Source organism: Squalius cephalus (genome assembly GCF_949319135.1).
Source record: "Squalius cephalus genome assembly, chromosome: 8".
Lineage (NCBI taxonomy): Eukaryota > Metazoa > Chordata > Actinopteri > Cypriniformes > Leuciscidae > Squalius > Squalius cephalus.
In genome coordinates, this window is record NC_137129.1 from 14,024,611 (window position 1) to 14,040,490 (window position 15,880).

General features: G+C 48.5%; 1 protein-coding gene and 1 long non-coding RNA gene across 2 annotated transcripts; both read left to right on the top strand.

Moving 5' to 3' along the window:
• Nucleotides 1-1,404: 1,404 nt before the first annotated feature.
• Nucleotides 1,405-7,584, top strand: LOC307163010 (uncharacterized protein; the record flags this gene model as incomplete). The annotated part of the gene is made up of 5 exons (XM_079878801.1): nt 1,405-1,500; nt 1,580-1,629; nt 1,717-3,219; nt 3,544-5,986; nt 7,569-7,584. Exons 1-5 carry the CDS (start codon nt 1,472-1,474, stop codon nt 7,582-7,584), a joined length of 4,041 nt encoding a protein of 1,346 aa, XP_079734927.1. The 5' UTR covers nt 1,405-1,471.
• Nucleotides 7,585-8,727: 1,143 nt separating this feature from the next.
• On the top strand, nt 8,728-9,228 carry LOC307162618. Its single transcript, XR_013821948.1, has 3 exons — nt 8,728-8,829; nt 8,921-8,970; nt 9,058-9,228. It is a non-coding gene; the product is annotated as an uncharacterized lncRNA (long non-coding RNA).
• Nucleotides 9,229-15,880: the final 6,652 nt, after the last annotated feature.

Sequence of the window (15,880 nt, forward strand, 5' to 3'; positions counted from 1 at the left end):
GGAACAACTTCCCCCCCTGGCACAAATCACCCCACTCTCCCCTACACCCTGGCCTCACGCCAAATAATGACAGATTGCAAAATTGGAGCGTTTTATTCAACTCTAGATTTTGAGGGAGATCATAGTTTTCTGTTATTTAGAAACTAGAAAGCAGTATTAGAAAGAAGTTTAATTTTGTACACACGCACTGTTTTCTGTGCATCAGCGCACGCACCATTACTAAAATGAGCTCTCTTTTGTGTCTTGTCATGCTTACATGGATGAATACACTCGAAATGATGTCAAAATGGCAGTATCCTCCTAAGCCCAGAGTTAAAATAAAAAAGTCTTAACGTAAACATTTAGGAGAAAATCAGATCCGTGCATTTGGTCTTAAAGTGAAAGTAGCCTAAAACTCTGCTCAAATCTGCTCATGACTAACCTTTAGCTTTAGTAAAGATTAATATATATAATTTATACATTATAGTATCTTTGACCTAAATACTGTTAGGCCTACCTGAAATCTGTTTATTTCATTTGTATCTTTGTTCTAATGTATTTATTTGTGCTATTATTTGTAATATGCTCATAAGTGTGTTTATTTAACATTATTCAAATATTATGTATTTATTTATAAACTCCTTAGTGTTGAGCCCTGTGTGTTTATATATTTCCTTTTAGGACCTGGTATTTTTGTTATAAAAATAAAGTTATGACCATTCAGCTGAATAAAAAAATAAAAAATAAAAAACCTGATGAGGGTCTCATCTGAACACAGCTTTCACAACAGGAAAGCTTACAGGAATAGTTCTGCCAGATTTTTTTATGTTGGCATGTATTTACTCATAACAAATCTGAAATAAAATTACCAGTGTGCTGTAGTTTTCAAACAGTTTCAATAAAGACGAAGAAATATTTGTATTTGAGAAGTGCAGATAATAATGAGTTTAGCAACTCCTAAATATACTTCAGACAAATCGTGTGACTGGTTAACACAACATAAAGCCATACGTACAAATTTGCAAGAAAAAAACATTTATAACATCTGTTATCATTGAATGAAATAGATTTGAATATAAAAATATATACGGCTGCTTGACCAAATCAATGCTAAGACTTTTGAAGAATGAGCATACTACTGCTTCCTTAAATGCTTAAATGTATTCTCACTGAATAAAAAATTAAGTATTTTAAATAATCCCCAAAAAGTAATTTGTGTGCTGTCTTTTTGTCCAGTAATCATAGTATAAAAAAGCAACTTTAATGAAATGGCAGCTGTCATGATAAGAGTTGTAACACCTGAACCTAATAATTGAGTATTACATGTTCCCATGACAACTGATTGTCAGGAAACAATTGGTAAACGCCAGTTGCTGGCACTATAAAGAGTCCCTTCAGGCAACACTAATATGTGTTGGAAGTCAAGTATGTTTTTTTTTATGAATTTTTACTGGTGTTGTTGAAGTGGTAGTTGTTGTATTTTTGTTTGGCCATGGAGGGTACCACTAGCCGACTCTTGAGGTATGATGATAAATTGTAGTATTTGGCATTTGTTAACTAGTGGCACTCATCTAATTTATTTTATTTTTTTCATCTACAGTTTTTCTTTAGCACTTCTCAGTCTTTGTGTCTGTGACCATTTTGGAAGTGGTAAGGTTTATCCAGGCAAGTTCTATAATTCATGTTTGCTAGCATGTCTGTTTGATTCTTTCTTTTCTCTTTTCTCTTTTCTTCTAGTTGGTGGCTTTGTCAGGAGGGGTTATCCTGTATACAATGAGGTTGGTTTCCCCATGCAGGATGTGAAGCCAAGAAGTTCCTACAGCTGGTATGGTGCTGATGTATCAAATCCCATCAGTCCTCAGAGATCAAGGAGTAACACTTACAGTGCTGCACAAGTTAAGGGTGTATATAGCAGTATAAGCTATAATCCTCAAAATGGCTCTTCTGTTTTTGGACCAGTGACTAATGTATATAAGCCTGGTTCTGACTCTGATGCTAGTAGTCAACTTCAAGGATCTCTGATATCTTCAGCTGGTAGTGGCAGTCTTGTTTCTGGTTCTGTGACCACTGCAATGGGTACAAGTATGCGCATTGAGTCTCTACCTGAGCCAACACAGCTCAACTATGAAACTGTAGTACAGTCTAGTAATGAGTCTGTGGTGTCTAGTAGCCAGAAAATAGTGCAGAACAGCTCCCAGTCCAGTGGCCAAATAGTGGAAGTCAGCTACCAGTCTGCAGTGCAGCCCATTGTCAAGCCTCAGAGAAATGGACATCAAGTTGTTTCCAAGTTATTTTCTGCTAACGGGCCAGTCCAGACTTCAAGTTCTACCTTTTTGGTCAAGCCTTTGCAGCAGAGAAATGAGTTCTCACAACCCAGCTATCAGTTAGGGCAAGTCAGCTTTGGATATGGACTTGTGCCATTACTGAGTGGCCAGCAACTAGTGCAGTCACACTATGGTTCCACAGTTCAGCCTAGTGGTGTGCAGCTAGCACAGGCAAGATACCGACTTGGGGCCCGGCCCAGCCTCCAACAATCATCTCAAGCCAGCAGCCAGAACTCTGAACAAGCTGTCTCGCAATCTGTGGACCAGTCCAGTGGCCTGCAATCAGCCCAAGCTAGCTCTCAGTCTGTGGACCAGTCTGGCATCCAACAACCCGCCCAAGCCAGCTCACAGTCTGTGGACCAGTCTGGAATCCAACAACCATCCCAAGCCAGCTCACAATCTGTTGAACTGTCAGGTAGCCTGCTGTCAGCCCAAGCCAGCTCACAGTCTGTGGACCAGTCTGGCATCCAACAACCTGCCCAAGCCAGCTCACAGTCTGTGGATCAGTCTGGCATCCAACAACCAGCCCAAGCCAGCTCTCAGTCTGGCCTGCCGTCAGGACAAGCCAGCTACCAGTTTGTGCCCCAGCTTGGTTTCCAAAAACCTACACAAACTGGCTCCCAATCAGTGAACTGGCCCAGTGGCCTGCAGTTAGCACAAGCTAGATACCAGTCTGTGGTCTGGCCTAGTGACCAACATCCAGGACAGGCACGCTACCAGTCTGTGGTGCAGTCCAGTGGCCTGCAGTCAGCACAAGCCAGGTACCAATCTGTGTCCCAGCCAAGTGGCCTGCAGTCAGAACAAGCCCGCTACCAGTCTGTGTTCTGGCCCAGCGGTCTGCAGTTAGCCAAAGCCCGCTACCAGTTTGTGGACCAGCCCAGTGGCCTGCAGTCAGCACAAGCCCGTTACCAGCCCAGTGGACTGCAGTCAGCACAAGCTCGATACCAGCCCAGTGGCCTGCAGTCAGCACAAGCCCGCTACCAGTCTGTGTTCCGGCCCAGCGGTTTGCAGGTAGCACAAGCCAGATATGAGTCTGTGAACCAGCTAAGCGGATTGCAGTCAGGCCAAGCCAGATACCAGTCTCTGTCCTTGCCAAGCAGTCTGCAGTCAGCACAAACCCGTTACCAGTCTGTGTCCCAGCCTAGTGGCCTGCAATCAGCCCAAGCCAGCTCACAGTCTGTGGACCAGTCTGGCATCCAACAACCTGCCCAAGCCAGCTCACAATCTGTTGAACTGTCAGGTAGCCTGCTGTCAGCCCAAGCCAGCTCACAGTCTGTGGACCAGTCTGGCATCCAACAACCATCCCAAGCCAGCTCACAATCTGTTGAACTGTCAGGTAGCCTGCTGTCAGCCCAAGCCAGCTCACAGTCTGTGGACCCGTCTGGCATCCAACAACCTGCCCAAGCCAGCTCACAATCTGTTGAACTGTCAGGTAGCCTGCTGTCAGCCCAAGCTAGCTCACAGTCTGTGGACCAGTCTGGCATCCAACAACCATCCCAAGCCAGCTCACAATCTGTTGAACTGTCAGGTAGCCTGCTGTCAGCCCAAGCCAGCTCACAGTCTGTGGACCAGTCTGGCATCCAACAACCATCCCAAGCCAGCTCACAATCTGTTGAACTGTCAGGTAGCCTGCTGTCAGCCCAAGCCAGCTCACAGTCTGTGGACCCGTCTGGCATCCAACAACCAGCCCAAGCCAGCTCTCAGTCTGTGGACCAGTCTGGAATCCAACAACCAGCCCAAGCCAGCTCACAGTCTGTGGAACCATCAGGTAGCCTGCTGTCAGCCCAAGCCAGTTCACAGTCTGTGGACCAGTCTGGCATCCAACAACCAGCCCAAGCCAGCTCTCAGTCTGGCCTGCCGTCAGCACAAGCCAGCTACCAGTTTGTGCCCCAGCTTGGTTTCCAAAAACCTACACAAACTGGCTCCCAATCAGTGAACTGGCCCAGTGGCCTGCAGTTAGCACAAGCTAGATACCAGTCTGTGGTCTGGCCTAGTGACCAACATCCAGAACAGGCACGCTACCAGTCTGTGGTGCAGTCTGGTGGCCTGCAGTCAGCACAAGTTAGGTACCAATCTGTGTCCCAGCCAAGTGGCCTGCAGTCAGCACAATCCCGTTACCAATCTGTGGACCAGCCCAGTGGCCTGCCGTCAGCACAACCGTGTTACCAGTCTGTGTCCCAGCCCAGCAGTCTGCAGTCAGCACAAGCCCGTTACCAGTCTGTGTCCCAGCCCAGTGGACTGCAGTCAGCGCAAACCAGCTCTCAGTCTGTGTCCCAGCTCAGTGGCCTGCAGTCAGCACAATCCCGTTACCAGTCTGTGTTCCAGCCCAGCAGTCTGCAGTCAGCCCAAGCCCGTTACCAGTCTGTGTCCCAGCCCAGTGGCCTGCAGTCAGCACAAGCCCGTTACCAGTCTGTGTCCCAGCCCAGTGGACTGCAGTCAGCGCAAACCAGCTCTCAACATGTGTCCCAGCTCAGCGGCCTGCAGTCAGCACAATCCCGCTACCAGTCTGTGTTCCAGCCCAGCGGTCTGCAGACAGCCCAAGCCCCTTACCAGTCTGTGTCCCAGCCCAGTGGACTGCAGTCAGCACAATCCCGCTACCAGTCTGTGTTCCAGCCCAGCGGTCTGCAGACAGCCCAAGCCCCTTACCAGTCTGTGTCCCCGCTCAGTGGCCTGCAGTCAGCACAAGCCCGTTACCAGTCTGTGTCCCAGCCCAGCGGCCTGCAGTCAGCACAAGCCCGTTACCAGTCTGTGTCCCAGCCCAGTGGACTGCAGTCAGCGCAAACCAGCTCTCAGTCTGTGTCCCCGCTCAGTGGCCTGCAGTCAGCACAATCCCGTTACCAGTCTGTGTCCCAGCCCAGTGGCCTGCAGTCAGCACAATCCCGTTACCAGTCTGTGGACCAACCCAGTGGCCTGCAGTCAGCACAATCCCGTTACCAGTCTGTGTCCCAGCCCAGTGGCCTGCAGTCAGCACAATCCCGTTACCAGTCTGTGGACCAACCCAGTGGCCTGCAGTCAGCACAATCCCGCTACCAGTCTGTGTTCCAGCCCAGCAGTCTGCAGACAGCCCAAGCCCCTTACCAGTCTGTGTCCCAGCCCAGTGGACTGCAGTCAGCACAATCCCGTTACCAGTCTGTGTCCCAGCCCAGTGGCCTGCAGTCAGCACAAGCCCGTTACCAGTCTGTGGACCAGCCCAGCAGTCTGCAGACAGCCCAAGCCCCTTACCAGTCTGTGTCCCAGCCCAGTGGACTGCAGTCAGCCCAAGCCCCTTACCAGTCTGTGTCCCAGACCAGCAGTCTGCAGTCAGCCAAAGCCCGTTACCAGTCTGTGTCCCAGCTCAGTGGCCTGCAGTCAGCACAATCCCGCTACCAGTCTGTGTTCCGGCCCAGCGGTCTGCAATCAGCCCAAGCCAGCTCTCAGTCTGTGGACCAGTCTGGAATACAACAACCATCCCAAGCCAGCTCACACTCTGTTGGACTGTCAGGTAGCCTGCCGTCAGCACAAGCCAGCTACCAGTTTGTGCCCCAGCTTGGTTTCCAAAAACCTACACAAACTGGCTCCCAATCAGTGAACTGGCCCAGTGGCCTGCAGGTAGCGCAAGCTAGATACCAGTCTGGTGTCTGGCCTAGTGACCAACATCCAGGGCAGGCACGCTCCCAGTCTGTGGTGCAGTCCGGTGGCCTGCAGTCAGCCCAAGCCCGTTACCAGTCTGTGTCCCAGCCCAGCGGCCTGCAGTCAGCACAAGCCCGTTACCAGTCTGTGTCCCAGCCCAGTGGACTGCAGTCAGCGCAAACCAGCTCTCAGTCTGTGTCCCCGCTCAGTGGCCTGCAGTCAGCACAATCCCGTTACCAGTCTGTGTCCCAGCCCAGTGGCCTGCAGTCAGCACAATCCCGTTACCAGTCTGTGGACCAACCCAGTGGCCTGCAGTCAGCACAAGCCCGTTACCCGTATGTGTCCCAGCCCAGTGGCCTGTTCTCCGCGCAAACCAGCTCTCAGTCTGTGTCCCCGCTCAGTGGCCTGCAGTCAGCACAATCCCGTTACCAGTCTGTGTCCCAGCCCAGTGGCCTGCAGTCAGCACAATCCCGTTACCAGTCTGTGGACCAACCCAGTGGCCTGCAGTCAGCACAAGCCCGTTACCCGTATGTGTCCCAGCCCAGTGGCCTGTTCTCAGCGCAAACCAGCTCTCAGTCTGTGTCCCAGCCCAGTGGCCTGCAATCAGCACAAGCCCGTTACCAGTCTGTGTCCCGGCAGTCTAGGGTCCAGGTCTTTCCTAAGACAGAGCAGTCAAGTTACATGTCTCTTTCCAGTCTTGGTTCCAAACCTTTGGCACAACCTAGTAAAATACCACTTCAAGCTATGAGTTTGATGCAGTCTGTCCAGCCTGGCTTTCAAGATCCAGCACCTCTGCACTCTCAGACTACTCAAAATAAGCGTTCATCTCCAGCCATATTGAGGTTGTTGCATCAAGTGAAGTCATAGCTGCATACTTTGCATTGTTTTCTTCATTTAGTGTTTGCTTTGTTTTGGAAAAAATAAACAAACCTGTTACCTCAAGTGTCTACTGCGAGTCTTAGTATTGTTTGCACTGCATTAGCATGACCTCATCTTTGTTGAAACAACTCATTTAATAACTCAAAGACTTTAGAACCAGAATCAGAAGTGCTAAAATGCAAAACCATTTCCAGGGTTTGGTCTACAAAAATATTTCATGCTGTCATCACTCTGTAGCAGAGGTCTTCAATCCTGCTCCTGGAGGGCCACTGTCCTGCAAAGTTTAATTTCAACCTTAATCAAACACTCCTGAATCAGCTCATCAAGCTCTTCAGAATCGTTTGAATATTCAAAGAGAGGTGTGCTGAAGCTGGTTGGAACTAAACTCTGCAGGACAGTTGCCCTCCAGGAGCAGGATTGAAGACCTCTGCTCTATAGTACATTTGTGAAATTTTCTTTTTGGAAAAAACCAAAACAAAGTGTTCATGTGATGTCACCCTATAAATAGCCTATATCTTACCGGCAATTTTATAAAAGCCCTCTTTTATGGACATGGTCTATAAATGTCCGGGGAACACTATTAATGAAAATATTAATGTACTCCTGCAGAGCGAGGACCACCTTGCGAATGGTTCGACAAACCGTGTTTTCCCCTATAGCTTCTGTGCGTCACCCACCGTGCAAGTATATACCACTTGCAAAAAAACGCAACGCAATACCATTTGCGGTACAGTAAGTGCATGAATTCGACGTGTTAAATTCTTTGTGTGGCTCAAGAAGTTCGCAAAGATAAGACATTCCTTCTGCGGAAAATCTGTATCTTTCATACAAGTAACTATCAGGAAAGGCAAGGGGATTTTGTCTGGCTAAAAACTCTTTCTCTACGAAGTGCTCGTCAAACAATTTGTGCTGAGATGTCCACCGGATTTGGAAGATAAGGTGAAGTCATTGTAACAGACACTGGGAATTAGTTACGTCACCTATATGTTTCTTTGTTCTCAGCTGATTGGTCAAACTTCAGTCTGAGATCTTGAATCCAGAACATAACCTGCCCCGGAGCAGGTTAGCCGTGCAGCGTAAGATACCATGGCAACGAACACCGATTAAAGCCAAGCTACTTTCATAGTACCTAAAACCCAGGGTTGGCGGAAACTAAACTGAAACATAGCTGGCTAGCCGGCTTCATGGTATAGGCCCCTGGTCTTTTTGTTATAAAAATAAAGTTATGTCCATTCAGCTGAATAAAAAATTTTTTTAAAAACCTGATGAGGGTCTCATCTGAACACAGCTTTCACAACAGGAAAGCTTACAGGAATAGTCCTGCCAGATTTTTCTATGTTGGCATGTATTTACTCATAACAAATCTGAAATAAAATTACCAGTGTGCTCTAGTTTTCAAACAGTTTCAATAAAGACGAAGAAATATTTGTATTTGAGAAGTGCAGATAATAATGAATTTAGCAACTCCTAAAGATACTTCAAACAAATCTGTTGACTGGTTAACACAACATAAAGCCATAAGTACAAATTTGCAAGAAAAAACATTTATAACATCTGTTATCATTGAACGAAATAGATTTGAATATAAAAATATATACGGCTGCTTGACCAAATCAATGCTAAGACTTTTGAAGAATGAGCATACTACTGCTTCCTTAAATGCTTAAATGTATTCTCACTGAATAAAAAATAAAGTATTTTAAATAATCCCCAAAAAGTAATTTGTGTGCTGTCTTTTTGTCCAGTAACCGTATAAAAAAGCAACTTTAATGAAATGGCAGCTGTCATGATAAGAGTTGTAACACCTGAACCAAATAATTGAGTATTACATGTTCCCATGACAACTGATTGTCAGGAAACAATTGGTAAACAATTGGTAAATGCCAATTGCTGGTACTATAAAGAGTCCCTTCAGGAAACACTAATATGTGTTGGAAGTCAAGTATGTTTTTTTTTATGAATTTTTACTGGTGTTGTTGAAGTGGTAGTTGTTGTATTTTTGTTTGGCCATGGAGGGTTCCACTAGCCGACTCTTAAGGTATGATGATAAATTGTAGTATTTGGCATTTGTTAACTAGTGGCACTCATCTAATATGTTTTTTTCATTTTTTTTTTTTTTTCATCTACAGTTTTTCTTTAGCACTTCTCAGTCTTTGTGTCTGTGACCATTTTGGAAGTGGTAAGGTTTATCCAGGCAAGTTCTATAATTCATGTTTGCTAGCATGTCTGTTTGATTCTTTCTTTTCCCTTTTCTATTTTCTTCTAGTTGGTGGCTTTGTCAGGAGTGGTTATCCTGTATACAATGAGGCTGGTTTCCCCAAGCAGGATGTGAAGCCACGAAGTTCCTACAGCTGGTATGGTGCTGATGTATCAAATCCCATCAGTCCTCAGAGATCAAGGAGTAACACTTACAGTGCTGCACAAGTTAAGGGTGTATATAGCTATAGTCCTCAAAATGGCTCTTCTGTTTTTGGACCAGTGACTAATGTATATAAGCCTGGTTCTGACTCTGATGCTAGTAGTCAACTTCAAGGATCTCTGATATCTTCAGCTGGTAGTGGCAGTCTCGTTTCTGGTTCTGTGACCACTGCAATGGGTGCAAGTATGCACATTGAGTCTCTACCTGAGCCAACACAGCTCAACTATGAAACTGTAGTACAGTCTAGTAATGAGTCTGTGGTGTCTAGTAGCCAGCAAATATTGCAGAACAGCTCCCAGTCCAGTGGCCAAATAGTGGAAGTCAGCTACCAGTCTGCAGTGCAGCCCATTGTCAAGCCTCAGAGAAATGGACTTCAAGTTGTTTCCAAGTTATTTTCTGGTAACAGGCCAGTCCAGATTTCAAGTTCTAACTTTTTGGTCAAGCCTTTGCAGCAGAGAAATGAGTCCTCACAACCCAGCTATCAGTTAGGGCAAGCCAGCTTTGGATATAGACTTGTGCCATTACTGAGTGGCCAGCAACTAGTGCAGTCACACTATGGTTCCACAGTTCAGCCTAGTGGTGTGCAGCTAGCACAGGCAAGATACCGACTTGGGGCCCGGCCCAGCCTCCAACAATCATCTCAAGCCAGCAGCCAGAACTCCGAACAAGCTGTCTCGCAATCTGTGGACCAGTCCAGTGGCCTGCAATCAGCCCAAGCCAGCTCTCAGTCTGTGGGCCAGTCTGGCATCCAACAACCAGCCCAAGCCAGCTCTCAGTCTGTGGACCAGTCTGGCATCCAACAACCAGCCCAAGCCAGCTCTCAGTCTGTGGAAACATCAGGTAGCCTGCTGTCAGCCCAAGCCAGCTCACAGTCTGTGGACCAGTCTGGCATCCAACAACCAGCCCAAGCCAGCTCTCAGTCTGTCCTGCCGTCAGCACAAGCCAGCTACCATTTTGTGCCCCAGCTTGGTTTCCAAAAACCTACACAAACTGGCTCCCAATCAGTGAACCGGCCCAGTGGCCTGCAGTTAGCACAAGCTAGATACCAGTCTGTGGTCTGGCCTAGTGACCAACATCCAGGACGGGCACGCTACCAGTCTGTGTTCTGGCCCAGCGGTCTGCAGTTAGCACAAGCCCGCTACCAGTCTGTGGACCAGCCCAGTGGACTGCAGTCAGCGCAAACCAGCTCTCAGTCTGTGTCCCAGCTCAGTGGCCTGCAGTCAGCACAATCCCGTTACCAGTCTGTGGACCAGCCCAGTGGCCTGCAGTCAGCACAAGCCCGTTACCAGCCCAGTGACCTGCAGTCAGCACAAGCCCGCTACCACTCTGTGTTCCGGCCCAGCGGTTTGCAGGTAGCACAAGCCAGCTATGAGTCTGTGAACCAGCTAAGTGGACTGCAGTCAGGCCAAGCCAGATACCAGTCTCTGTCCTTGCCAAGCAGTCTGCAGTCAGCACAAGCCCGTTACCAGTCTGTGTCCCAGCCTAGTGGCCTGCAATCAGCCCAAGCCAGCTCACAGTCTGTGGACCAGTCTGGCATCCAACAACCTGCCCAAGCCAGCTCACAATCTGTGGACCAGTCTGGCATCCAACAACCAGCCCAAGCCAGCTCACAATCTGTAAAACCATCAGGTAGCCTGCTGTCAGCCCAAGCCAGCTCAAAATCTGTGGAACCATCAGGTAGCCTGCTGTCAGCCCAAGCCAGCTCACAGTCTGTGGACCAGTCTGGCATCCAACAACCAGCACAAGCCAGCTCACAATCTGTGGACCAGTCTGGCATCCAACAACCTGCCCAAGCCAGCTCACAGTCTGTGGACCAGTCTGGCATCCAACAACCAGCACAAGCCAGCTCACAATCTGTGGACCAGTCTGGCATCCAACAACCAGCCCAAGCCAGCTCACAGTCTGTGGAACCATCAGGTAGCCTGCTGTCAGCCCAAGCCAGCTCACAATCTGTGGAACCATCAGGTAGCCTGCTGTCAGCCCAAGCCAGCTCACAGTCTGTGGACCAGTCTGGCATCCAACAACCAGCACAAGCCAGCTCACAATCTGTGGACCAGTCTGGCATCCAACAACCAGCCCAAGCCAGCTCACAGTCTGTGGAACCATCAGGTAGCCTGCTGTCAGCCCAAGCCAGCTCACAGTCTGTGGACCAGTCTGGCATCCAACAACCTGCCCAAGCCAGCTCACAATCTGTGGACCAGTCTGGCATCCAACAACCAGCCCAAGCCAGCTCTCAGTCTGGCCCACTGTCAGCACAAGCCAGCTACCAGTTTGTGCCCCAGCTTGGTTTCCAAAAACCTACACAAACTGGCTCACAATCAGTGAACTGGCCCAGTGGCCTGCAGGTAGCACAAACTAGATACCAGTCTGTGGTCTGGCCTAGTGACCAACATCCAGAACAGGCACGCTACCAGTCTGTGGTGCAGTCTGGTGGCCTGCAGTCAGCACAAGCACGCTACCAGTCTGTGTTCCGGCCCAGCGGTCTGCAGTTAGCCCAAGCCCGCTACCAGTCTGTGGACCAGCCCAGTGGACTGCAGTCAGCACAATCCCGTTACCAATCTGTGGACCAGCCCAGTGGCCTGCCGTCAGCACAAGCCTGTTACCAGTCTGTGTCCCAGCCCAGTGGCCTGCAGTCAGCACAAGCCCGTTACCAGTCTGTGTCCCTGCCCAGTGGCCTGTTCTCAGCGCAAACCAGCTCTCAGTCTGTGCCCCAGCTCAGTGGCCTGCATTCAGCACAATCCCGTTACCAGTCTGCGTCCCAGCCCAGCAGTCTGCAGTCAGCCCAAGCCCCTTACCAGTATGTGTCCCAGCCCAGCAGTCTGCAGTCAGTCCAAGCCCGTTACCAGTCTGTGTCCCGGCCCAGCGGTCTGCAATCAGCCCAAGCCAGCTCTCAGTCTGTGGACCAGTCTGGAATACAACCATCCCAAGCCAGCTCACACTCTGTTGGACTGTCAGGTAGCCTGCTGTCAACCCAAGCAAGCTCTCAGTCTGGCCTGCCATCAGCACAAGCCAGCTACCAGTTTGTGCCCCTGCGTGGTTTCCAAAAACCTACACAAACTGGCTCCCAATCAGTGAACTGGCCCAGTGGCCTGCAGGTAGCACAAGCTAGATACCAGTCTGTGGTCTGGCCTAGTGACCAACATCCAGGACAGGCACGCTCCCAGTCTGTGGTGCAGTCTGGTGGCCTGCAGTCAGCACAAGCCCGTTACCAGTCTGTGTCCCATCCCAGTGCCCTGCAGTTAGCACAAGCCCGTTACCCGTATGTGTCCCAGCCCAGTGGCCTGCACTCTGCGCAAACCAGCTCTCAGTCTGTGTCCCCGCTCAGTGGCCTGCAGTCAGCACAATCCCGTTACCAGTCTGTGTCCCAGCCCAGTGGCCTGCAGTCAGCACAATCCCGTTACCAGTCTGTGGACCAACCCAGTGGCCTGCAGTCAGCACAATCCCGTTACCAGTCTGTGTCCCAGCCCAGTGGCCTGCAGTCAGCACAATCCCGTTACCAGTCTGTGTCCCCGCTCAGTGGCCTGCAGTTAGCACAATCCCGTTACCAGTCTGTGTCCCAGCCCAGTGGCCTGCAGTCAGCACAAGCCCGTTACCAGTCTGTGGACCAGCCCAGCAGTCTGCAGACAGCCCAAGCCCCTTACCAGTCTGTGTCCCAGCCCAGTGGACTGCAGTCAGCGCAAACCAGCTCTCAGTCTGTGTCCCAGCCCAGCAGTCTGCAGTCAGCCCAAGCCCCTTACCAGTCTGTGTCCCAGCTCAGTGGCCTGCAGTCAGCACAATCCCGCTACCAGTCTGTGTTCCGGCCCAGCGGTCTGCAATCAGCCCAAGCCAGCTCTCAGTCTGTGGACCAGTCTGGAATACAACAACCATCCCAAGCCAGCTCACACTCTGTTGGACTGTCAGGTAGCCTGCCGTCAGCACAAGCCAGCTACCAGTTTGTGCCCCAGCTTGGTTTCCAAAAACCTACACAAACTGGCTCCCAATCAGTGAACTGGCCCAGTGGCCTGCAGGTAGCGCAAGCTAGATACCAGTCTGGTGTCTGGCCTAGTGACCAACATCCAGGGCAGGCACGCTCCCAGTCTGTGGTGCAGTCCGGTGGCCTGCAGTCAGCCCAAGCCCGTTACCAGTCTGTGTCCCAGCCCAGCGGCCTGCAGTCAGCACAAGCCCGTTACCAGTCTGTGTCCCAGCCCAGTGGACTGCAGTCAGCGCAAACCAGCTCTCAGTCTGTGTCCCCGCTCAGTGGCCTGCAGTCAGCACAATCCCGTTACCAGTCTGTGTCCCAGCCCAGTGGCCTGCAGTCAGCACAATCCCGTTACCAGTCTGTGGACCAACCCAGTGGCCTGCAGTCAGCACAAGCCCGTTACCCGTATGTGTCCCAGCCCAGTGGCCTGTTCTCAGCGCAAACCAGCTCTCAGTCTGTGTCCCAGCCCAGTGGCCTGCAATCAGCACAAGCCCGTTACCAGTCTGTGTCCCGGCAGTCTAGGTTCCAGGTCTTTCCTAAGACAGAGCAGTCAAGTTACATGTCTCTTTCCAGTCTTGGTTCCAAACCTTTGGCACAACCTAGTAAAATACCACTTCAAGCTATGAGTTTGATGCAGTCTGTCCAGCCTGGCTTTCAAGATCCAGCACCTCTGCACTCTCAGACTACTCAAAATAAGCGTTCATCTCCAGCCATATTGAGGTTGTTGCATCAAGTGAAGTCATAGCTGCATACTTTGCATTGTTTTCTTCATTTAGTGTTTGCTTTGTTTTGGAAAAAATAAACAAACCTGTTACCTCAAGTGTCTACTGCGAGTCTTAGTATTGTTTGCACTGCATTAGCATGACCTCATCTTTGTTGAAACAACTCATTTAATAACTCAAAGACTTTAGAACCAGAATCAGAAGTGCTAAAATGCAAAACCATTTCCAGGGTTTGGTCTACAAATATATTTCATGCTGTCATCACTCTGTAGCAGAGGTCTTCAATCCTGCTCCTGGAGGGCCACTGTCCTGCAAAGTTTAATTCCAACCTTAATCAAACACTCCTGAATCAGCTCATCAAGCTCTTCAGAATCGTTTGAATATTCAAAGAGAGGTGTGCTGAAGCTGGTTGGAACTAAACTCTGCAGGACAGTTGCCCTCCAGGAGCAGGATTGAAGACCTCTGCTCTATAGTACATTTGTGAAATTTTCTTTTTGGAAAAAAGAACCAAAACAAAGTGTTCATGTGATGTCACCCTATAAATAGCCTATATCTTACCGGCAATTTTATAAAAGCCCTCTTTTATGGACATGGTCTATAAATGTCCGGGGAACACTATTAATGAAAATATTAATGTACTCGAGCGAGGACCACCTTGCGAATGGTTCGACAAACCGTGTTTTCCCCTATAGCTTCTGTGCGTCACCCACCGTGCAAGTATATACCACTTGCAAAAAAACGCAACGCAATACCATTTGCGGTACAGTAAGTGCATGAATTCGACGTGTTAAATTCTTTGTGCGGCTCAAGAAGTTCGCAAAGATAAGACATTCCTTCTGCGGAAAATCTGTATCTTTCATACAAGTAACTATCAGGAAAGGCAAGGGGATTTTGTCTGGCTAAAAACTCTTTCTCTACGAAGTGCTCGTCAAACAATTTGTGCTGAGATGTCCACCGGATTTGGAAGATAAGGTGAAGTCATTGTAACAGACACTGGGAATTAGTTACGTCACCTACAGTATATGTTTCTTTGTTCTCAGCTGATTGGTCAAACTTCAGTCTGAGATCTTGAATCCAGAACATAACCTGCCCCGGAGCAGGTTAGCCGTGAAGCGTAAGATACCATGGCAACGAACACCGATTAAAGCCAAGCTACTTTCATAGTACCTAAAACCCAGGGTTGGCGGAAACTAAACTGAAACATAGCTGGCTAGCCGGCTAAACCGGCTTCATGGTATAGGCCCCTGGTCTTTTTGTTATAAAAATAAAGTTATGTCCATTCAGCTGAATAAAATTTTTTTTTAAAAACCTGATGAGGGTCTCATCTGAACACAGCTTTCACAACAGGAAAGCTTACAGGAATAGTCCTGCCAGATTGTTCTATGTTGGCATGTATTTACTCATAACAAATCTGAAATAAAATTACCAGTGTGCTCTAGTTTTCAAACAGTTTCAATAAAGACGAAGAAATATTTGTATTTGAGAAGTGCAGATAATAATGAGTTTAGCAACTCCTAAAGATACTTCAAACAAATCTGTTGACTGGTTAACACAACATAAAGCCATAAGTACAAATTTGCAAGAAAAAACATTTATAACATCTGTTATCATTGAACGAAATAGATTTGAATATAAAAATATATACGGCTGCTTGACCAAATCAATGCTAAGACTTTTGAAGAATGAGCATACTACTGCTTCCTTAAATGCTTAAATGTATTCTCACTGAATAAAAAATAAAGTATTTTAAATAATCCCCAAAAAGTAATTTGTGTGCTGTCTTTTTGTCCAGTAACCGTATAAAAAAGCAACTTTAATGAAATGGCAGCTGTCATGATAAGAGTTGTAACACCTGAACCTAATAATTGAGTATTACATGTTCCCATGACAACTGATTGTCAGGAAACAATTGGTAAACAATTGGTAAATGCCAATTGCTGGTACTATAAAGAGTCCCTTCAGGAAACACTAATATGTGTTGGAAGTCAAG